This window comes from Pleurodeles waltl, chromosome 6 (assembly GCF_031143425.1).
Source record: "Pleurodeles waltl isolate 20211129_DDA chromosome 6, aPleWal1.hap1.20221129, whole genome shotgun sequence".
Lineage (NCBI taxonomy): Eukaryota > Metazoa > Chordata > Amphibia > Caudata > Salamandridae > Pleurodeles > Pleurodeles waltl.
Window position 1 is genome coordinate 1,001,981,462 of NC_090445.1, and position 23,920 is coordinate 1,002,005,381.

General features: G+C 45.2%; 1 protein-coding gene across 1 annotated transcript in view; it reads left to right on the forward strand.

Annotated features, from left to right (window-relative positions):
• The window catches only part of LOC138300481 (lysosomal acid lipase/cholesteryl ester hydrolase-like), a 73,279-nt gene that overhangs the window by 39,174 nt on the left and 10,185 nt on the right, over positions 1-23,920 (forward strand). The window contains exons 6-7 of the mRNA XM_069239898.1: positions 17,168-17,304; positions 18,200-18,346. Coding sequence (XP_069095999.1) covers positions 17,168-17,304; positions 18,200-18,346 — 284 coding nt within the window. The remainder of the gene's footprint in view (positions 1-17,167; positions 17,305-18,199; positions 18,347-23,920) is intronic.

Consider the following 23,920-nt stretch of genomic DNA (forward strand, 5'->3'; position numbering starts at 1 on the left):
GACGGATGTAAATTAGGGCAATGTGTAATGTATTTATGCAGTACCAAAACAGAAATAATGCTGAAATGAAAAACAATAACAATCCCAAACCGATTTAGACAAATACATTAATATTTAATAAACAAAATAACACCAAAATGACAAAAATCCAAATCCATTGAGGGGAACCGGAGAGATGAGTTTTAAAATTTGAAGTAGGAATAGTTCCAAGAAGCATAAATTGCCAATGAGAGTCATTGACAGTGACCATGATGGAGCGTGGGTTGAATACACCAACCAGGTTCCTCCTGATCAAATATTTTACCTTCCTTGTTTAGTCCTTTAAGTCCACTCTATCACGGGGGCACACTTCTAAAGCCAGTAGGGACATCAGAAAAGGCACTTAGGGCCAGATGTACCAAAGGATTTTACCCATTCTGTGTCTATGGGAAAAAGCTTTCGTACATATGGCCCTCAGCGTCTCGCAGGGTGTCCAGTAGAGACAAAACATCAGGGTTCAGTTCAGGCCCAATTGCCACTGGTCAGCCTGGCAGCTGCAGGAAAATGTCTCTTGTAGCTTGATATGCCCGTGGAGCTTTTATTAAAAGGTCACCTTTCTGACCTTTGGAGTTCACTTCTTTGTCTGGGTACATGAGAGAGCAGATACAGTCTTTCAGGGCTTTTCTCAGGTCACATGCAGTATGGTCACTCCACTTCTGATCTTTCTCAGGTTGAAGATTATAACAAGTGGGTACCTAGAGAGGCCACATTTATGCCTGGTATGAGCTAGTGTGTGTGGGAATGGCACCTAGGCACACCTTAACCAACTGGGCAAAAGTTCTTGGGGCAAATCCTACTCACTTTGTGCATTTTCAAGATGGCAAAAGTCTTGAACCACAATAAACTTGGCCTTTGAGGAGGAGGAGAGTGTGTGTGTGTGTGTGTGTGTGATGTACTAGGGTACTCCTAGTGTCCTTCCACATACAGTGCTTAATTTGAGCTGGTGGTTACCAGTGAGGCCCACCAGCACTCCTTTTTGGGGGCATGCACTTATCTTTCCTCATCAAACACTTACTGAGAGCAAGAGAGGGAAAACACACAAAGGGATAAGAAGGAGGAAAAAAGGACTCGAAACAGCTTCATAAAAGGAGAAAGCAGGTACCTGCAGGAGATAGAGTTCAAGGGGTTACTGTACTCACAATAAACCCAGAGACCGGCATCAGGTGGAACAAAAGTAGGACTCAACATTCAAGCAGCATTTGGCACTGTTAAGTCAAAGGGGGTGCTCACAGTCCTGAACATTCTGTCAGGTTCAGAAGAGTCATTTCTGTCCATTCAAGTGAGCGTATTGTTTGTTCCTGGGAGGCACTCCACATCTTATTCACAGCTACTCGAATGCTAATTACTGGACCGCAGAAGTGGGAGAGCAAATGCAAATTTAACCTCCAGGAACATCAGGGATGTAAAAGGCAACTTACTAAAAGTTACTTTTACTTGATATGGATTAAAAATCCAACATAACCATTGAATTAGATTTTTAAGAACAAAAACTGTTTTATAATTATTTTCTTGATAATCCCATTCCTGAGACACCGTATTGGGAGTTTTAATAAGAAATCTGTTTTTCTACAAAAGACAGCTAGGCCTCAGTGAAAAATAGCTTTAGGGTGCTAGTCACTGTAAGTACATGTTAACATCACATTTCTACAAGTCTTAGTTTTAAATACCATGCAGCATCCTTCCTTTTGGGTGACAAGGCCTACATAGATGTGACTTATTAATATTTAATATGATATATATTTACTATTTTATTATATTGTATGATATATTGGATTTATTATATGAGATGTATTATATTAATAATTAGCAGTTTTTACATTGCTACAGTCAGGCTACACTGGTAGGTTTGAAGCCATGTTGGCACTGCCACTGTAGTGGATGGCACAATAGATGCTGCAGTTCACTGAGGGATTTAACTTCCAGGCCCTGTGTACACTTAGTACCTTTGACTAGGGGCTTATGGGTAAGTCCAATATGCCACTCAGGTGTAAACTAGTTTCATCTTATTGTAAGTAGCAGCACAGCCACTTTACTACTGATTAGCGGGGTTAAAGTGTACAGAGTTCTGCAGGCAGCAAAACAGTCAAGGCAAGAATCTTGGGGTATTGTATTGTAATCGTATTTATATAGCGCTTACTACCCCTGACAAGGCGTTGAAGCGCTTTTCGGTGAGTAGCACGCTACTCTGGAACCCAACAAGAATTAGTGATGGATTAGTATCAGGAAATAATGAGTACAGTTTTAGTATTATTATGAGTTAATTTGAGCCGTGGATATGAGAGTTTGTTAGTTAGATTGACTGGAGTAATGGAGGGGTGGAGGAGGAAAGAAATCCAGAAGTGTTAATTGGGAGTATATCCTTAATTTACTCAACCCAAAGGCTTGGGATGAGTAAAGGAGGGTGGAGGAGGGAAGAGTGTGTGGAAGGGTTAGGGAGAGCATAGTAGCAGGGTGAGATAAATGCGGGAGAATTTAGTAGGGTTGTGTGGGAGGTCACGGTAGTAGAGTGAGGTTTGGTGAGTTAGATGTGGAAGTGGAGGGAAGAGTTTACGCAGAGTTATTTAGGAGATGAAAGTAGCAGAAAGGATTTGGGATGAGTCAGAGTGAGAATGGAGGATAGTTTGATAGAGACATGACATATGATGATGGGTAGATAAGTGTGATACGATGAGAGCAGGAATTCATAGATATCTAGTATAACAACCCACTGAGGAGCCATGCAATGACCCACGAACATGCCAAGCACAGAAACAACATATACACACACATACATACATACATATACATAGATATATACATACACACACACACATATGCATATACAATACATAATTAGAACCATGGGTAAAATATACTTAGTCAAACAGGTTTAAAGAGTGTGTGTGTATTTTATTGTTATGACATAGTAGCAATACATATTTTCTAAAGTAACTATAAATAACTAGAAATATACACATAATCTGAAATAAATATTTAGCAATATAGGCATTTGCAGTTCATAGTTGTTTGAATATGGTGGTTATGAAGGAAAGAGACAACTCTTGAGTAGTTTTCTGACAAGAAAGTTATCTTTGGCTCTTATAGTTGGGGGTAATGAATTCCATAGTTTGGCTGCTTGAACGGAGAAGGATGTACCACCTATAGTCTTTTTCTTGTATGGTGGTGTTCTAAGGCGAGGTGCCAATCTTGAGCGGAGGTTTCTTTGTTGGATGTATTTGGTAATTTTGTTTCTGATAAAAAGCGGTCCTGTTCCATATATAGCTTTGTGGGTGATACAAAGCAGCTTGAAAGTGCATCTTCTGGCAACGGGTAACCAGTGTAGTGCTCTCAAGGCAGGGGAGATGTGGGCTTGCGGTTTTACATGTAATAGTAGCCTGGCTGCGGAATTCTGGATACGTTGTAGTTTTTTCATAACAGATAGAGATGATCCCTGGTAGAGGCCATTGGCATAATCCAGTTTGGATAGTACAAGTGAGATAGTAGCTTGGACCTTGTGTGGAAATCCGAGGTGGGGGAAGATGCGTCGTAAAGTCTTAAAGGTGAAGAAGCTTGTTCGTGCTAATTTGTCCACTTGGGCATTCATAGTTAACTTGGAATCCATGGTGATTCCTAGGTTTTTAACTTCCTTGGATAATTGAGGAGGTGGTCCGAGATCGTCAGGCCAGACGCACAGAGGGTCATCATTTTTCCAGTCACCACATATTTGGAGGTATTTAGTTTGAGATGGCTCCAGGTCGTCCACTAATCAACGGCTCTGAGGCAACTGAAGATTTGTGAGTTTTCAATGTCTTTGGGGCATTCTAATTTAAGTAGTATTTGTGTGTCATCTGCATAGTTGTAGCATGTGAGATGGAAATCATTGATCAGTTCTGGTAAAGATATCATGTAGATGTTGAAAAGCAAAGGTGAGATGATTGACCCTTGGGGGGCCCCTGCTTTTGTGAGGTAGGGTTCGGATGAGAAGGGGGGCGAGTGGATGATATTAGATCTTTTTTGAAGATAGGAAATAATCCAGTCGAGAGAAATCCCTTGTATGCCGGCTTTGTGGAGTCTTTGAGTTAGGGTGTCATGGTCAACTGTATCAAAGGCAGCTGAGAGGTCCAAGAGAAGTAGTGCAGAAACTCCATTGCGGTCGACTGTGTTTTTAAGATCATCCCAGATTGCAATGAGCGCCGATTCAGTGCTTCTTCCTGGGCGGAATCCAGTTTGGAAGTCTGAAAGTATAGAATTGTCTTCAATGAATTGTGACATCTGGGCGAATGCTGCTCTTTCTATTAATTTGCCCAGGAAAGGTCCATTTGTGATTGGTCTGTAGTTGTTGGGGTCTTGCGGGTCTAGGTTTGTTTTCTTTAATAAAGGTCGTATGTATGCCTTTTTCAGGTCTACAGGAAAAGTTCCTGAAGTTAAAGAGTTGTTGATGATTCTTCTTACAGGTGTGGCAGCAGAAGTAGATAGAAGAATGTTCTTGAAGATTTGTGGTGGGCAAGGGTCAGAAGGGCAACCAGAAGGTCTGCTTGCTTTGACCAAATCCATAAATTCATCCTGGGATATTTGTTTGAAGGACTGTAGAGGTTTGGTTGGTTTATTCTTAGAGGGTATTTTAGGAAAGGGGTTGGTGCTGATGGTTTTCTTCTGTTTTAAATAGGGGTCCAATGTGTCTGCCTTGGTTGTGTAGTGAGTTGCCAATTTGTTTGTGAAATCTTGAGTAGTGGGATGACTTCCTTCCATGCATGTAGGTTTTCAAAATTAATTGAGAATTTTATAAAATTCCTTGGTTGTAGATTGAGCATTTTGAATTCTGTCTGAGTAGTACCTTTTTTTAGCTTTTTATGATTTGTATATCCTGTTAAGTTTATGTAGCTGCAGTTTGTCTTGACTGTTGTTTGTTTTGAGCCAGGTCCGCTGCAACTTTCTGATTTGTTGCTTTATCTTTTTAAGTTCTGTGTTTCTCCAAGGTGTTGGTTTTCTTTTGTTGTGTTTAGTTTTTCTGAGTGGTATTAGGATATCAAAAGCTTCCAGTAGCCACTCATAAAGTTTTGGCACAGAATTAATTGTATCTAGATCTGTGTTTGCTGTTAGTTGTGTTTCTAAGTGATCCAAATTGAGTTTGCTCCATGGTCAATAGGTGTATGTATGTATGTAAGTAGTTGTGGGGTGGGTTGATTTGTGGAGTTGTATGTTGGAGATTTATCATATGGTGGTCTGACCAAGTGATTGGCATGATGCTATGAATAGTAACTAGTTCAGGCTTAGCAAAAATGACATCTAGGATGTGACCAGCGATGTGTGTGGGATTGTGTACAATCTGATGTAGGTTCAATGCGACTAGGCCAGTGGTGATAGCTTTTGGATGGGGCATATTGGGTTTGTCAGACCAAATGGTTAGATCCCCAAGAATGCATAGCTTGGAGTATAGTGTAATAAGGTTTGAGACTGTGTCTAGAAAAGCATCTGGGAATGTGGAGTTGTTAGGTGGAGGTCTGTAAAGGAGGAGAAAGTTACAGGAGGAAGTTGGAGTAGGGTGGCATCTGGTAAGGAGGGCTTCACAACCTTGTATGGAGATGTTGTCTTTTTTACCGAGGTTCAATGCCTGTTTGAATATAATAGCTAGTCCACCTCCTCTCTTGTCTATATTGTTTTGAGTGATGGTTTGATAGCCCGGAGGAACGGCTTTGTGCAACACTGGGGCCACGTCATCTACCAACCAGGATTCAGTTATGAATAGTAAGTCAGGTTGTGTGACTGTGAGCAGGTCGTAGATGTGGTGCTTGTTTTTTGAGAGTGACCGAGCATTTATGAGCTGGCAGTTTAGAAAAGGTGTGTTAGTGGTAGTGTTGTTTTGTTTAGGAGAAGGGTAAGTAGCATAATGTGAGCTTGAAGCAGGAGTGTTGCTAGTTGTGATAACTGTATGAGGCTCACAGTAGTCTTGCTTTTCAATATAGTGTTCCTCTTCCAGCAGGTTAAGGAGACATTTTGTTGGGTCTGTGTGTGGGGGTGGTGGACTTGGTGGCTGAGGGAGCCATGAGGAGTGTACTGTTTTTTGTAGGGTAGTTTTATTATGTAATAGACAAGGGGATGCAAGGTTGCTATGAGTGGCATGTTTTTTATTTTGTTTGCGTTTGTTTAGTGTGGATGGAGTATGGGTTAGGGGTGGTGGAGGAGCATGTGGATCATGATGTAAGACTCTAAATTGTGCATTGGAGGAGAGGCGAGTGAATGAAAGTTGCTGTGTTGGGGTGCTTGTGCTTGTGGTAGGTGTTTGTGAAGAGTGAGAAAGTAGGGGTGGAGATAGGGTGGAATTTGTATTCTTTGTGCAGTCCTGAAGGTGGGAGTGGGTATGACGATAAGTGTAATGTAAGTTTGTGTTGCTTTGATGTGCTGATGTTTGTGGTCGGTATTGTTTTTGTGGAATAGTGAGAGGGGATATTGGTGTAGTTGTTTTTGGTGAGGGATTTGTATGTGAGTTAGTGCTGGTAAGTGGAATTTGAGTGTTAGATGGGGTTTGATGTGTTTTGGAGATGAATGTACGAGGTGTGTAAGAGGTGATGGATGTGTGTCAGGGGAGTTAGAGTGGACAGTGTAGTGTTGGCTGTGAGAATGCAGGTGTTTGACTGTAGTAGTTGTGGGGGATATGTGTATATGTGTTGTATAAAGGGTATTGTGTTGGGTGATGGGGCAATGCAATCTGTCTGTGGTCAGTTTGTGATGTATGAGTTGGATGCCTTTGTAGAATATGTGTTTGCATGTTGAGGGATGTGTAGGTGCTGGGACCATTCTTGTTCCATTGAGAATTGGGCAGCATTTCTGGCCCTAGGCCCTACCTGTCCCGAACAGGCCCAAACAGGCAGCTACCCTTGTCCTCTCCGCCCTTTGCTGAGACACCTGGGCTGAGAAGCCTTTAATAGCCCTACTGGCCAATAAAAACTGGTACTAACCCTAGCCAATCCAATTTTAAGCCCTTGATTCAAACAGCCAATGGGAGACCCAGCCCTAATCACCAATCATAGCCCTATTCCTGACCACCAATCACAGTCCCAGCCCTAAAACCAGCAACCAATCAGAATCCCTGCCCTATCCACCAATCACATCCCTAGAAACAACAGCCAATCAGAATCTCAGCCCTATCCACCAATCACAGCCCTATAAACAACAGCCAATCAGAATCTCAGCCCTATCCACCAATCACAGCCCTGGAAACAACAGCCAATCAGAATCTCAGCCCTAGAACCAACAGCCAATCAGATTCCCAGCCCTACCCACCAATCATAACCCCAGCCCTGGAGCCAGCAACCAATGAAAGACCATCTCCCAACAACCTATCACAACAACATATGCAACAACCAATAGGAACTTATATAAGGAGCAAGTTGACTGAGGACTGGGCGTGCACTCTAAAATCGGGCTTTTTTAAAGGCAAAATTACAGGGGGCAGACAGTTTTTAAGCACAATTTAAATCACAGAAACAGATTAAAACAGTCTCCTAAAAACACATGCTGCAAGATTTATATAGCCCTTTTACTTAGAAGAGAAAAAGGAGGGGAGGGGGGTGCCACAAACTAGCAAGGCAATTCACACAGTCACAGCAAAAACAAATAAAAAAAAAAACACCACTTTAAAAGAGGCCAGGCTGCCTGAAACACAGAGAGTCCACAGTAAAACAGACACAGGTAGCTGAAACAAACACTTTGAACAAATAATACTATTTACCCAGAAAAATCTCAGGGCTCCTTACCTAGGTCTTTTTGCAATCCTTGAACACTGGGCTGTATCAGGACACAGGGGTGATGCACAGAGGCTCACAAAATGGAGGTGGCTGTCTTGGGGTTCCCTCCACAAACTTAAAGGGCCAGAGCAGGTGTGGGGGGCGGGTCTCAGGTGCAGCAGGGACTCAGGGAGCCAATCAGCTAAGTCCAGTCCAGGGGTACATCATGCAAAAATAGTCATTCCAACACTCATATGTACTTTTAAAAAGGGAGCCACTCAGCTATATTCTTGGGTGAGTGGCGGTTCTGTATGGTAAAAGTACATGGCGGCATGACCATATATCTCATAGATCCATAGTAGTGGTACTTACAATATTCAATGTATGTGATGCCATTGAAGAACACAGGTTCATTTCAAAGTTCCAACTACCTTAGGGTGATCAAGCTTTGATTAAGCACCCTCAACGGGTTCAGTAAATCTCTGAACAGATCTTCTTGCAGGGGTTGATAAGTAGCAGAGCCCCATACCTCTTGAGGTCATTAAGGTTCATACCACATGCCATAAAACGTTTGTCTGACTCTGTCAATCTTCCATTCATCTTTTGGTCTTCCACCACCCTCCTCTCTTCCAAAGGTCATGCTGCACCACACTTTTCGTGCTTGGTCTTGGTGAAGCAGTGACCATTCCTGTAGTGACTTACATAGAAAGGGGCTGTGGAACTCTGACCAGAAAAGTGGTACTCCTTAAAGCCACAACTAGAGTAACAGTTGATTGGCACTTTTCCTTGGGGGTGAAGTGACTTATTTCCTACCAGTGTATTCAGAAGAGTCCTGAAGTTGACACCTTTCACTAAAGCGATCCTACCTCCAACTGCTTTGCTAAAGCTCCAGTCTTTAAAAAAATATACAGTGGTTCAGTACCTCTGCTCATGTTGAGCTTATCAACCTAATCAGCATCAGGCAGGACACTCCACTTATGAACAAGGGGTAGCACTCAAAAGCGATACAAAGCAATATATGTATATTAATAGCCCGCTTTGTGGTCGCAAGAAGGTTACACAGAAATTGAATCAATATATGTGTGCTTGAGTTAACCTATAAAGGTGGATTGACTATTAGCTTCAGCTGTTACAGTATGGTAAAACATTCCCCTGCAGACCTCAATACTATCAGTGCAGCACACTTGGATTAGAGATAATGGGCCTGATTACAACTTTGGCGGAGGGGGTTAATCCGTCCCAAATGTGACGGATATCCCGCCCACTGTATTACGAGTTCCATAGGATATATTGGACTCGTAATATGGTGGGCGGGATATCCGTCACATTTGGGAAAGATTAACCCCTTCCGCCAAAGTTGTAATCAGGCCCAATATTCTAATATCTTTTTTTTTTATAAATATATTTTTATTGATTTTAAACGAGAGGGAAACATAGAAATTCCAAATACAAGAAAAAACAAATCGTACAGATAACAAAAGATAGTGTGACTTAAACACATATCCTGACACTAAATGATATAGCGTAAAAAATAAAATGAAATGAAATAAAAAGAAATAAAGTGGAATGAAATTGGGATGACCGAAATGTGACCAAGGCCTAAGTCTTTCGGGATTAAATGTTATGTACACACAAAAGGCCTGAGAATGTTCGACTAATTGGTGCTGGGTCAAAGAAGTTCTACTGTGACCTGTGAGCCATGGCCATTCGAGGCCGAGGGGGCCAGGGGGACCTCCACCAGGAGGCCATCTCCTCCGTGTTAACATGTCAGGTGAGGGTCCCACTCCGCAACCGGCCCGGCATCTTACGTGCAGCCCCATTTCCCTCATATTTGTTTGGGCATCCTCTGGCCTCGTACACTGGCTTTTCACGTAGCGCACACCACTCAACACCCCGCCTCCATTTAGACAACGTGGGAGCTACTCCCACCTTCCATTCCGTCATGATATCCCTCTTTGCCACCAGACACGCCACTCCCACAAAGATACGGTCCGTTCTCCTTAATTCCATCCCCCCCATTGCCCCCAGGAGAAGGGGGGCGACCTCCACCTCTGATTGTAGAACCCCTGAGATTTCTCCCACTATCACCCTCCATTATATCGATATAATGGGGCATGCCCAGACCATGTGGAAAAAGTCAGCGTCAGGGCCAGAACATCGGGGACAAGCGGAAGTTTGTCGTAGGCCAGCCCTAAAGAGTCTTTCAGGCGAAAGGTAGACTGTGGAGGAAGAATGCCTGGAGTACACGGAATCAGGATGACATGGATAGGCTCCTAGGGGCCATCAACCCATCAATCCAGTCTGTCTCTTCAATAGGACCTACCCAACCCTCCCACTTTTGGCGAAGATTCACAAGGGAGGGGGCAGTGTTAGAGAGTAAGGAGCGGTAAAGTTGGGAGATTCCTCCTTTGCCCAGCTCCCCCATCAGGGTCCTCGCCTCCATAGGACTGTAATCAGGGACAATGGGGGTCATTCTGACCCTGGCGGCCGGTGGCCGCCTGGGCCACCGACCACGGGAGCAGCGCCAACAGGCTGGCGGTGCTCCCACGAGCATTCTGACCGCGGCGGTTCAGCCGCGGTCAGAAGTGGAAAGTCGGCGGTCTCCCGCCGACTTTCCGCTGCTCGGGGGAATCCTCCATGGCTGCGGAGCGCGCTCCGCAGCCATGGGGATTCTGACACCCCCTACCGCCATCCTGTTCCTGGCGGGTCTCCCGCCAGGAACAGGATGGCGGTAGGGGGTGCCGCCGGGCCCCTGGGGGCCCCTGCAGTGCCCATGGCATGGGCACTGCAGGGGCCCCCGTAAGAGGGCCCCGCAAAGTATTTCAGTGTCTGCCATGCAGACACTGAAATACGCGACGGGTGCAACTGCACCCGTCGCACCCCTGCAACTACGCCGGCTCAATTCTGAGCCGGCGTCCTCGTTGCAGGGGCATTTCCTCTGGGCCGGCGGGCGCTCTTTTGGAGAGCGCCCGCCGGCCCAGAGGAAATGTTAGAATGGCCGCCGCGGTCTTGTGACCGCGGTGCGGTCATTTGGCGGCGGAACCTTGGCGGACAGAATCAGGCCCAATATCTCCTGGTTTGACATGTACCTGAAGTGCGTGTCTGAGCTGTAAATATTTGTGGAATTGGGTTTTATTTAGGGAGTAAGTTACTTGGAATTCCGCAAAGGACCGCATGTGTGACTCGCCCTAGACGTCTCCTAGGGTAGATATCCCTATATTGTCCCATTTTCGGAAGCCCTCTAATGTTGAGACCTCTCGTATTGAGTCCCCTGCCACAGGGGAGTCCACCGGGTGAGGCGCTCCCACCAGCCTGTTACTTTTTGGGCTGCACGCCAACCCAGCAGCACTACCCTCGTGATATCCGAGGTGTCACGGGAGATCCGGCCCCGGTATAGGGTGTCAAAGACTCCGGAGTGACCGAGTGCCTGAAGTTCTCGCCTGTAAGCAGGATCTGACCAACCTCCCCCCGGCCAGTCATTGATCACTAGGAGGTGTGTGGCTAGGTAATAGAGGTAGATATTGGACATGCTTAACCCTCCATCGTAGGTGTCTCTCTGGCATGTGACTAGGGCCAATTTAGGGTGGGAGCCGTGCCACAAAAACCGACGTGCCACTGTATCCATTTCGACAAACCACTTTCGGGGGACCGGGTGTGGAAAATTCTGCAGAAGGTATAGGAATCTGGGGAGTATCATCATTTTGTAGAGAGCTATTCTGCCCAGCAGGTTAAGGGGTAGGCTCCTCCATTTTTGGAGGTCTACTCTAATTTTTTTGGTGAGTGGCATGACGTTTAGCTCCCATGCCAGCTTGGGTAATAAGGCTACGTGTATGCCTAGGTATTTGAAATTATTTCTACGGATCGGGATGTTACGCTGCCAGTCGATGCACTCTCTGGAAGGATGAAGGGGGACCAGGAGGGATTTACCGGGGTTTAGAGCCAGACCTGAGGCCTGGGAGAAAAGGTCCAGGAGTTCCAAGATCCGTGGACCACTTGTAGCAGGGTTTGAGACATAGACGAGAACATCGTCTGCGTATAGTGCCACTCTGTTTTCAGGACCTTCTGGCCACGCCCAACCCTCCATCAGGGGGTCTTCTCGCAGTAGTTTCGCCACGGGTTCTATCACGAGCGCCAACAGCAACAGGGATAGAGGGCATTCTTGACGGGTACCACGACGTATGGGGAATGGGTCGGAGACCACCCCGTTTATTTGGACACAGGCCGTCGGGTTGGAGTATAGTAGTTTAACGAGGCCTCAGAACTTTGGTCCAATCCCATTGTGTCGAAGGACTTGTTCCAGATAGGACCAGTCCACAGTGTCAAAGGCTTTTTCGAAGTCCAGGAGAAGAAGGGCCAGTGATGACCGGGACAGGACCCCACGATGTGCCAAAGCTGAGTGTAACTGCCTAATGCAGTGTCTGGTGCTGCGTGAGGGCATAAACCCGCTCTGGTCAGAGTGTATCAGCGTGGGAAGGGCAGGTTTCAACCTGGTAGCAAGTATTGTTAACCGCACTTTCGGTGTTAAGAAGGGAAATGGGCCGGTATGCTGAGCAGCTGCGCAACGGGGGCTGGGTCTTGGGAATTACTACAAAAGTGGCCTGGTCAATCCCAGAGGGAAAGTGGCCCTCCCTTTCGGCCTCCTCATACATGTTGAGGAGGTGGGGGCTCAGTATCTCGTTGCATCGATTGTAGAGTTCCGATGGAAAGCCGTCCAGGCCAGGGGTTTTACCTGATGAAAGGCTGGTTATCGCCTCTGCTACCTCTGCTAGGGTTAGTTCCGCATCCAGAGCCTCTTTTGTTGCCTGTGAGATCTTGGGAAGCACAACGTCTTCCAGAAGTGGGGATTCTCTCTCGGCTGGAGGTCTGGGGCGCTCCACATACAACCGTGTATAGTAGGAATCAAAGGTTTGTACGATGTCACATGGGGATCTAACGAGCATCCCGACTCGTCTAGGATTTCCGGGATGACCCTGTCAGCTAGGGGTCGTGTGGCCAGCCAATGCAGGAGCTTTCTGTTCCTGTCTCCCCAGCCGTATACACGGGCTGTCTTCGCTCTCCATATGTGTTTTGCGGATTCGAGGGCTAGGTGTTTGATCTCTTCTCTGGTCCTAGTGAGTTGTCTTAGTGTGGAGGTTGATGTGTCCCTTGAACATTGGTGCTCAAGTCGTAGTGCTTTGGCCTCTAGAGCTGACAGCTGTTCGTCTCGGGCGCTTTCCCGGATACGAACAAGGTGTTTGGCGTAACCCCGGAGGGTAGCCTTGCCAGCCACCCAAACTGTGCCTGGGGATCGCACCAAACCCAAGTTGTGTTCAAAATATTGGGTAAGATGGTCTCTGATTACTTGTGTGTATTCGTCCTCTTGCAGGTGCCAGGCATTTAGGCACCATAGCGGGCGTCGGGTCGGGTCCAAGCCACCCAGTCTGACTCACACTGGTGAGTGGTCGGAAACCCCCCGGGGCAGGATCTCTGTGCCTGTGACATTAGGAACATCCTGGGCTGGCATAACTATAAGGTTGATTCTAGCGTGGGATTGGTGGCCTGCCGAGGTGTGCGTGTATTGCTTTGTTCTTGGGTGCCAGGTTCTCCACACTTCGCACATACCAAGGCTTTCCATCCATCCGCGTAGGCTGGTTGCCCTTGCAGTTCGGGAGGCCGATGCCGTCCCGGAGACATCTAATGAGGGGTCTAGGACTGAGTTAAAGTCTCCACCCACTAGGGTGGCCCCCTGTGTGAGGTCTGACAGAGCTTGGCGGAGCCCTGACAAGAAGTTCTCAAATCTGGTTGGGGGGGACATATGCGCAAACGAAGTTACACAGTGATCCGTGAAGCTACCAGACACCGTCACAAATTTCCGGTGTGGATCGGTCCTCATAGAGGTAACAACCATTGGCAATGAGCGATGAAAAAGAATGGCCACTCCCCTTGATCCACGTGTAAAACCTGAGTGGCAGACTTTGTCATATCCCCCTCGTGCCAACATAGGGTAGGGGGTACCAAGGAGGTGAGTTTCATGCAGTAAGACCACTGATGGGGCGTATCTACGGAGAGTACTAAACATTGCGGACCTCTTGATTTTGTCCAGCAGTCTGTTTGTGTGGGCCACTTATCCATTGTGCAGTGCGTCATGATATTGGGAACCCGTTGAAGGGTCCAAGTTCAGCTGTCCCAAACAAAGAATGGTGATGAAAACAAAAGCAATGGTAAGGAAAAGGAAACTTAATAAAATAACATCTCTAAATCCCCCTATTAACTTCACGCCCCCCAACTCCCCCCACCCCATACTTCAACCCCGGAAGCATCTGTCACCCAACTACCCAAACGAGGTAACGCAGCCAGGTAGGCTGTCAGTAAAGTGAAGTGGTGGACCCCTCCATTCAGACGGATTATTAGACCACTAAACAGTGAAAGTTAAGTGTGGCGGACCAGCCAGCGAGTGGAGCGGTGGCCGACATCTGTATGAGTGTTTCAACGTGAGCCAGACGGCATCCCGCAGAGCCGAGCGCCATCCACAGGAACCCCATGGATCATCAGTTGGGTACTATCCGAGTACAGGGGACTGGCTTAGGTTGTCATTAGCCGACATCCGCAGTGGGGAACGAGAACCCGGAGTTTCTGCGCCAGTCACCCTCGACTGTGGACCAGCTTCCAAATCAGGATTGTGCCCAGACGGGTCATTGGACACTCTCTTCCCTCCCGCCTGGACCTGGTACGCCTATGGCCTCTCTGTGGGGCCGCTCGGGGTCCAGGACCATCCCCGGCGGAGGTACCCACACCCGGGGGACCCCTCCGACCCCCGACGCCCTCCTCCGTCAGCCAGTCCCACGCCTCCTCCGGCGAGTCGAAGAAGAATGTTTTGCCTGCCATGATGACTTTTAGGTGTGCAGGGAAAAGGAGCATATATGAGAGTTGCATCGCCCGGAGCTTTTGTTTGACCTGTTCAAATGACCGGCGTTGGGCTTGGACCTCCCTGGTGTAGTCTGGGAATATTAGGATCCTTTCGTTGTTCAAGCAGAGTTTAGTCGAACGTCTGGCTTCCCTCAGGATGTTGTCCCGGTCTTTAAAATTAAGGAAACGTATGATAATGGGTCTTCTGGGTCCTCCAGGAGGGGGCCGCGGGGCCAGGGCTCTATTAGCCCGCTCGATTGCGAACAATGGCGAGAGCGCATGCTCCGGCATCCAGAACTTGATCCATTGTTCCAGAAAATCGAGCGTCTTGTTATCCTCTGCACCTTCTGGAAATCCAATGAAGCAGAAGTTATTGCGTCGGGAGCGGTTTTCAGTGTCCTCGGCTCGTCAGTGCAGCTCTCCAGTACAGGATAGTAGTTGGGTTACTTTGGTCCTGAGGTCAGCCAGGTCGTCCTCAGTTTGTGAAACGCGGGCCTCCACTGTGGTAATGCGACCCACGGCGTTTCGGAGATCCTGTCTTATGCGGCCCATGTCTTCCTTTACCTCACAAAATTTTTGTCTCCACAGCGAGCTGCAAGGCTTGAATCGCCTGTAGAATGGCGTTTACTCCTTCTGGTGAGGTGGGACCCCCGACCGGGTCGTCCCCGTCACTCCGAGAGTCCGCCGGCGCAGTAAATTGGTCAATCTTTGGTTGGGATGCTGACGAGTGTTTTTTTGCTTTGTCTTTTCCCATGGTCTCACAAGGGGACGGTGACACCGTGTAGGACACCCAAGGGGGTCGGAGTCTTTAGTTCCTGTCACTACTGTTTACCAAGGGCTCAATCAGTCCAAAGAGGGCAGATTTTCATTCGGCCAGAATGGAGGGGCGCCAAGCGGGGGCCCTCCACCTCCTTGACGACAGGACTATCAGTTCCGTTACCACCATGGAGGACTGGCAAGCCGCAGGGTCTACCGCCCCTCCAAAAGCTAGTTTGGGATATGCATAGGCCCCCACGCCCGATCCCGGAAGGCAAACTCAGGCGCTCCAAGGCCAACCACCCGACCTAGGGGGAGAGATCAGTCCTTCCATCTCTGAGTCTAGCCAAGGTCTGGGGTCCGGATCAGCGAACTTTCAGTCAATCTAACGGACACAGGTTGTGGTCCCAACTCTCTCCGTAGCACAAGGTTAGGTCAAGTTTAATGTCACCCACCTCAGTTTTTCTGTGTCCTTCGGTCACGGGAGGGGGGTCTCAACGGGACCGCATTTGCGAGCTGACCGCCACTGTCCGACGTCCCGCATCCACCACATGGGGCGGCCCCGGCAGGGGAGGCCTCCGCGCACCGGGCCCCAAAGGCTGGAGTGCCCCAATCTTGGGCCCTCGTCCAGGAGAGGGTTTTCACCTCAAGGGGTGCTCCACCGATGAGGCGTGCCCTGTTGCTGTCTTTGGGGAAAGCCAATTGCTGCCCCCCTGCTCCAGAACCTCGTCGAGTCCCCCAGTCAGCTGTGCCAATCTGGGCGGGCAAGCTCCACCCGCCCGTCGCTCCCACCGCAGGGAGCGCACCGCCCCGGGCCCGCGATCCCCAACCCGCAGGGTAGTTAGGCGGCGTCCACAAATAGGCCCGGGGCGACCGGAGGGAGCCCTCGAGGCCAGGGGCAGCCGCCGAGGGGAGCGTCCCGTCGCAAACCTCGGGGGCAGTCGGGAGCCGCCTCCGCCCCTCAGATCTCTGTCAGGGGCTTTCACCAGGAGCCTTTGTGGAGGCACAACCGTGGGCCGAGCCGTGCGCTTACAGCCTGCTCCGTACCTCTGTCTTACGAGCGCCCCCCAACGAGGGTGCGCTCCTCCAACTCTGAAACCAGCCCTTGCCGCCATGTTGGCCCCTGCGGCCGAACGAGCCCCACGTCTCCACAGGGGCACCGCGGCCTCCCGATCCACACCAGCCAGAGCGTCCACAGGGACTATTATGAGTGCGGGAGCACGTCTGGATTAGCGATTACTTTGGGCGGATGACGGAGGGGTCCAGAGCACTTTCAAAGTGCGACTGCCATCTTGACGCCCAAAGCCACGCCCTCACAATATTCTAATACTAGCATATGATACATATGTCATTAATTAACCGATTTGAAAACATAGAATTTGAAATATACTGATTGCCGATCCTCAACATTTATTCAGACTCCATTTTTTGTGTGCTTGCTAATCGATTCCTCAACATGTTAGCTTGTGTGAGATAAACAAGTTAATATTCCTACCAAGAGTTGTGCAGGAAGTGAATATCTTGTAATGATACATTTTCCAATTCTATGGCTGTGATGGGCTGGAGCTTTTCTAGGCTCATAGACATCGAGAGGTTTGTGTGATGGGTCTTCAGCGTGCTAAAACATTCTCTTCAATACCATGTTTTTAAGTTTTTTTGTTTTTGTTTAGATTAGGTAACAGTTACATAATATGTGGCTTTATTGAAGATACCCACACTAACACATCATTGTTATAGATAATTAAGCTGTTCTTCTCTTAAATATATATATATTTTTTTTACAGGGTTCATAGCATTTTCAACTATGCCAGAGCTGGCAAAGAGGATCAAAATGTTTTTTGCCCTGGCACCAGTGGCTACAATTAAATTTTCCAGTAGTCCAATGGCCAAACTAGGGATTATTCCAGAATTCTTTGTCGAGGTAAGTTATCTTTCGTTATAATACTTAATGGTATAAATATTGTTATTTTATTATAAAGCACTGTGTGCAAGGGCTCAAAAAAGTGTATCCAAGAGAACTGAATAATGTTCAGTAAATTTGACCATTGTCTGAGCCTGACCAGTTTAGCTTAATTGAATTTCACCATCTAATCAATGTAATATGTTACGCACCCAACACTCTCCTATACATACAAAAAAGCACTGAAAAATGTTACATACATATTTACCAAGTCCACTTGAGGTACAGTTGAAGGCTGCTTGAAAATACTCCGTTCTGCACATTTAATAGTTTGGGCATTATAATGGGGGTGTGGTGATGCTTAACTTGCTGTCAATAAATGGCTTGTGAGGTCTCTTTTAACATTGTGTTGACACACAAAGAATGAGGCTAACTGGTAGAAATCTATGTTGTACCTTTACCCACCGCTATATATAGAAATGTAAAGAATCTAGACTTCCATGTCTTAAACCCGCCAATTTATTATGCCAAGGCGCCATAATTGTTTTTTGTTTTCCTTAATTTCTCTTCAGGAAAAATTTTTCCTTGTGGACGAATCACATTTTCCCTCTCTGACAAATGAACTTAACGTAGGGAAAATGCACCAGTAAAGGCGAATTCTGCAGTACTAAGTTACATCTGTGTGAATGATTAGCCAAAGAGCCTTCGAATGAGAGTATCTCAAGTCGTCCACTAGTATCACTTTTGTGCACATTCATTTGAACTGGAAGGCATCAAATGCAGTTGTGACTAAGGGTCTGGATAGCTTCGTTTGCAAATGTTTGTTTTTCCTGCTACTACAATGAAAACATTCTAAATGTATGTAGAAGTGAGAGTAAAGTAATGATTTCTAATAATTGTTTTTGTTTCTCTACAGGAAATCTTTGGCAAGAAAGAATTTCTTCCTCAGTCTTATATGGTGAAATGGTTTGCTACCCACCTTTGTAACCATGAAATCATAGAAGAGCTTTGCGGCAATATCTTTTTTATTCTATGTGGGTTTAATGAAAAGAATCTGAATATGGTATGTACATGTACAAAGTGTCTTTTTTAAAAAATTTGTCTGGTTACTTTACAGTGTCTCCTATTTGAAATTGGAAGGGTATGAAAAAAAAAAGCAATAAAACCCAAGTCTCTCATATATCAGATAACCATCAACTTGCACTGTATGAAGGGATTTGGCCACATTGTACCTTGCCGCCAGCATCATCACTCACAACCATGTCTCACTTTTCATCACTGGATCTTCTTGAGACATGACCAAATCTGTAGTCCCATAAGCGACATCTTAGAAAGCATTGACTGTGCAAGTACGAGGAGGAGGACCTACAGTCTTCCTGAAAAACCCCTAACCTTTCATGCTCCAAATCTGTTGTTTTTTTCCTCCTTGAATATTTTCATCTGACTCGTTTTCCCCTCCAAGCACAGTCACCTTGACAAATACTTAACTCGATTCTCTAAATCAAAATAGAATAAAAATAGATTGCAATGGTTCAGATTCACCCTCACAGCTGTTAATGAACAGTTAGCTGACTTGTAAAAAGTGTAATAGTTTTTCCAAATTGCCAAGGTTACCTTAATCTTTTTCTTTTTTTTCTTTTTTTTTTACCCATTGCATGGAACATCTATTTCTGAACTTAAAATTGCATGCTTAACGTGCATTTCATGAAAGACGTTTAGGGAAAATACTATTGTATCCTTGACAGTTTATTGCAGCCTTTATTGTGCTCAATGTCACTAGCTTCTGGTGCAAGTAAACGATGCTATTGGTTGATCTCTATCTGATTAAAATATTCAAGTGTGGCAGTTTCTTTTACTTATACCATGGCTTATTCCGATCTTTGAAATAATTTCTGTTCCTCATGGTTGATTTTTGGTCTGTAATGAGGAGTGGCTTAATGCTTCAGCACTTTTACAGTATATTGTGCCAGACGTTCAAAGTCATTTAGCAAAGCGTTAATTTCCCTAAATCACTGGGTTTGTGACAGCTGAACTTCCTTAAATGCACTAAACACATTTTTCAATTTGATAACAGGTTACATGAATAGAGATTTCAAATGATACGTGTCCAGAGCAGGAATCCATGCGACCTTTGTTTTGGAACATCACTGGTAAAAAAAATCTTTGCTGCAAAATGTTATCCCTCCTAAAAGCTGGGAACATATGGATGTAATTGCCCTTCAGGAAACCTGGTCTCAACATGATATTCCGCTAGTGGTTTTCTCGTCTTATTGCACCAAGGTGGTTAAGAACAAGCACCTTTTGGGAGACTCAGCTAGGGGTTAGCAGTGTAGTTTTCATTACATCTAAAAGTAGTCACAGAAGCGCTATTGTAATTGGACACGGATTTCCAGATTATAAAATGTAGTAACTTGGCTTTGAGAGACTGACCACTATTGCTGCTGGTCAATCTCTACATTTGCCCCACTGCTTCCGCAAAGAAGGTTGCAATCGAAATGTTATTGCCAACCATTACTGACTATCGGCAACTCTTTCCTAACTGGGATAAAATATTGACTGGTGATTTCAGCACAATTTCAATCCAGGTTGTAGATGATGATATACTTAATATTGATAATTTGTGCTAGAATGTTCTACCTCAGGGGAAAATGAATGGTAAACATCGTGATTGCAAGGTGAGCATTTAGTCACATTGCTGGAATTTTTATGAAAGCATGTCTTAAACAGGAGCTATTCGCATGACTCCCCACCAAACTACACGTTATGGTACCAAATCTCGATCTGGTATTGACTACACAATAGTCACTTTGGCTTTGATGCCTTTATTTCAGAAATTTGCGATAAAATATAGTACATCCAGTGATCATTCATGCCAAATATTATCTTTGGGTTCTTTCCCACCACGTCCTAATTAAGGTCCTGTACAAGTGGGAATGATTGAATCAACAATTGCGGTAGTCATCAGAAACCATAGTGGAAATAGCATCAACTGCCAAATCGATAATGACAGAAAGTTTAAATACCAACGCTCACTTAGTAGAAGCCTGGGTGCACTGTGGAAAGAAATTGCACCGAGCCAACTACACACTGGCCTGCCACTCATTCTGGTGTTATTGGCTCCGTTTGTCTCTCAAAATCATGTAGACTGCTTAAGAAGCAACAAATGAGACTGGCAAGGTGTTTGCAAGCTTGCCCAGATAATCTTTCTCTTTGAGAACTGTTAAGGAACTCTAAGAAGGATTATAAGAAGAAAGTTCAGAAGACAAAAAATGAAGCAAAAGGATCTCTTCTGGGACGAAATAATATATACTGCAAAGCAGAAGAATGACAGGCAGTTCTGGAAACAATCAGTTGCATGTTAGAGAAAATTCTATTAATAATTCAAATGTTACAAAATTATTAATAGAATAATGTTTTGCTGAAGTTTTCTCGATGAATTCCCAAATCAGTGATTCCAGCATTCCAGCAAAGAAGCTGTCAATACCTCTGGCAAAAAGTATTCAAGGCCCATCCGACGAAGAAGGCAATCCTACCTCCGCTGCAATTTATAAGATCCTTAGAAAGGCCCGCCATGATGGGGCCCCAGGCCCAAAAGGTTTATCACTAGCCATCTTTAAAGAGGAACCAAAGTTTTGGTCAAGAGTGATAAGATGTTTGTATCAGGAAATAAGGCTGAGCTGTGTTGTTCCTGAGAGCTGGCATGGCTCTACAATCAATCCAATACACAAGGGAGGAGACTAGGCCAATCCAGCTAACCACAGCCTAATAGCCCCTCTTGATGTAGAGCAAAACACTTTGCCTCCTTGGTTCTCACAGACTTAACAGCTTGGTCCAACAACAATAACATCATGCCCCCTAATCAAACAAGCTTTAGGAAAGGAGTGGGCACCACAACAAACATATGAGTGACCCACTTTCCTGCTGAGCAAAGTAGATTGCAGAATAAGAAGCTATATCTTGTTGTCATTAACTTAAAAGCCACTTTTAACCGGGGTCAACAGTTGCCATGGGGCAAGTGGTAACAGGTTTCTAAATTACAAAATGAGTTTAGAAATGCAATACTAATTGTAATTTGGAAGAGGCTTGTTTAGGGCATCCCTTCCAAATTCCAGTTTACAATGCTACCTGTTAATAGTTTGTGACCGCAGTTTCAGTCACAGACCACTGATAGGTTACTACCTCCTTAAAGGAGATGGCAACCCAGTTCCAAATGGCAAGGAGTCTCTTTGGGGCCCTTTGTGAATGTAAAAACATTTTTTGTTTAGTAGTGGGCTGTGGTACCGGGGGGGGGGAGGGGGTTGCACTGGCAACTCTCACACAAGTTAGGTTATTCTTTTTTTTTTTTTTAAAGAAAAATGGGATATATTTAAAATATATATTTTTATTTAAAAAGCGATCACAAACATGGTGGTTTTCCCGCCCTAGCAGGCCACCATCCCTATGATGGCATCCAATCCTGTTGGAGAGATGTCTGATTGTGAACCACTACAAATAGTGATTTTGCGAACCGCCTTTTTAGCATATAGGTCGGTTCACAAAATCACTACCTTGTTGCAAAAAGTCACTGCCTAATTTGCAGCTACTTTTTGTGAATAGATTCTTTGTATTCTTTGTACTTCAGGCCCATTGTGCAGTGATAGTTTAAAGACCTGCCAGTAGACAATGGAATGTGCGTATGGGTTTAGACTATACAAAACCGTTTTAAACAAAACATTATTCATAGCTGATTATAACTAGAAAAATGGGTTGATGTTTTTGTTTTGGACTGTATAATTTTTCTTCCAGGCAACTTTGGGACATTTCAACTGATTTTCCTTGCTTTTGGGTTACGTTTTGACCTATGCTATAGCCTGTGTTCTACTAACCAGCATATAGTTTAGGGTCTCTAGGTACCTTCATTTCCTCTGCAGCCATGTTACTGCGTAGCTCCTCTGACAAAAACACTAGGCCGGCACAACATGGAAAATATTCACAACTGTCATGCATGCCTCTGCCTATGCCCTTACCAATGAATCATTTGATGCTTTCTCAGCAGGGAGATGCACAGTGCAGGCTGGCCGCATTCAGAAACAGTCTACACCAGTGGTTCCCAGCCTGTGGTACGGGGACCCCTGGGGGTCCGCAAAGCCTCTTCTTGGGGTCTGTGACTGCTTAGAAAATTAAATAATATTAACAGATTAGGTCCCCAGCTTTCAATAATGACTTAGTGGAGGGTCCCTGGATTTCAAAATTGATTCAGTGGGTGTCCCCGGGCTCGAGTAATGATAAAGTGTGAGTCCACAGAAGTCAAAAGGTTGGGAACCACTAGTCTACACCCGTCAATCAGTGACTAAAACTCTTACAATTTAAAGATGTGAAAATGATTTTTAGGTGCAGGGTAATTTGCCTGAAACCGATTTGTGAAGACAGCTTTCCAACTGAGGCTGTTTTTAGCTTTGGAGCATGCTGGTTTGCTTTCTTCATGCATTCCTTCAGAAATGCACCAAAGAGGTAGTTGCAACTTCTGAGCTGAGGGTGGCACTAGCTAGCTTAGGCTCGTAGCCCTGATGCGAACTCTGCTCCAGCTCGTTGGTAAAGTTCTCCTGAAAAACGAAAAGATTAGTGTGGAGGGGACTTCTGTGTCAGTTCAGACATGAGTCTTCATATTAAGAATAGGTTTGCAAGGGTCCCTTTCAGAGTCTTAATGTTGGCATCAATCAAACGATGCTGCCTGTTGGAATGCCAAGTGCTGCGAACAGTGTGCATTTTACATCAATCACTTTGTACGTATTAGTTGTAGATTTGTACTAAACCTAAAACGGTTCCCCTTCCATTGTTTTTATTCTCGTTTCCAATTGTTAATCCTGTTGAACATACGCTTGAGAGTATATTGTTGTGATGAGCATTTAATTAGGGAGCCTGTATCCCAGTTGGTGGGATTTCTCTGTTTCCTCCAAGGCTATTAACCTCTGTTTGTGAAAATCTTCCTGCGAAGTTTGGAGAGGTTTCCCCACAGTGAGGATACAGAAACCGGCAGGTTTGTGTGTGTTCTCAAAACGTTTTGAAGATTGTTTCCATCCTTGGACTTTTTCAGATAGAGAAAGGGGAGGGAACACACGCGATTTTCCTAACAGTATATCGAAAGAGGTTTCTTAGAACAAAAATTCCATAGAAAGGAAAAAAAGTATAATTTCCGTATGCAGAATTCTCTAGCTACTAAAAAATCTGCATGAACAAATGATGTATGTTCATGTACTCCTAGAAATCTGCAGCTGTTGTAGAATTCCTGGAGTATTTGTGATCGTTTTGATTCCTATAAAAGACAGAAATATGCTCCAAATGTAGACGTAATGCAACAACAATACACTACTGGATTTCAGAGACTCCCACTTTGTTCAGACCATAAATGTATAAATTGCATCGCATATTTTTGTTAAAAAATAAAATTCTGATCTATTGCCACAGAAGTCAATTGCTTTAAGATAAGATATCCATTTTATTTCTTTTTAACCTAATTTTAAAACTACACACTCCAATGTCTTTCATATTGTACAAGATTGGAAAATAAGCATTGCCTGTGTGCTTATCTGTCCCCTAAAACTCTTCTACCACATATTTATCATGACCTTTAAAAAAATATTTAATTGCAGAACGGAAA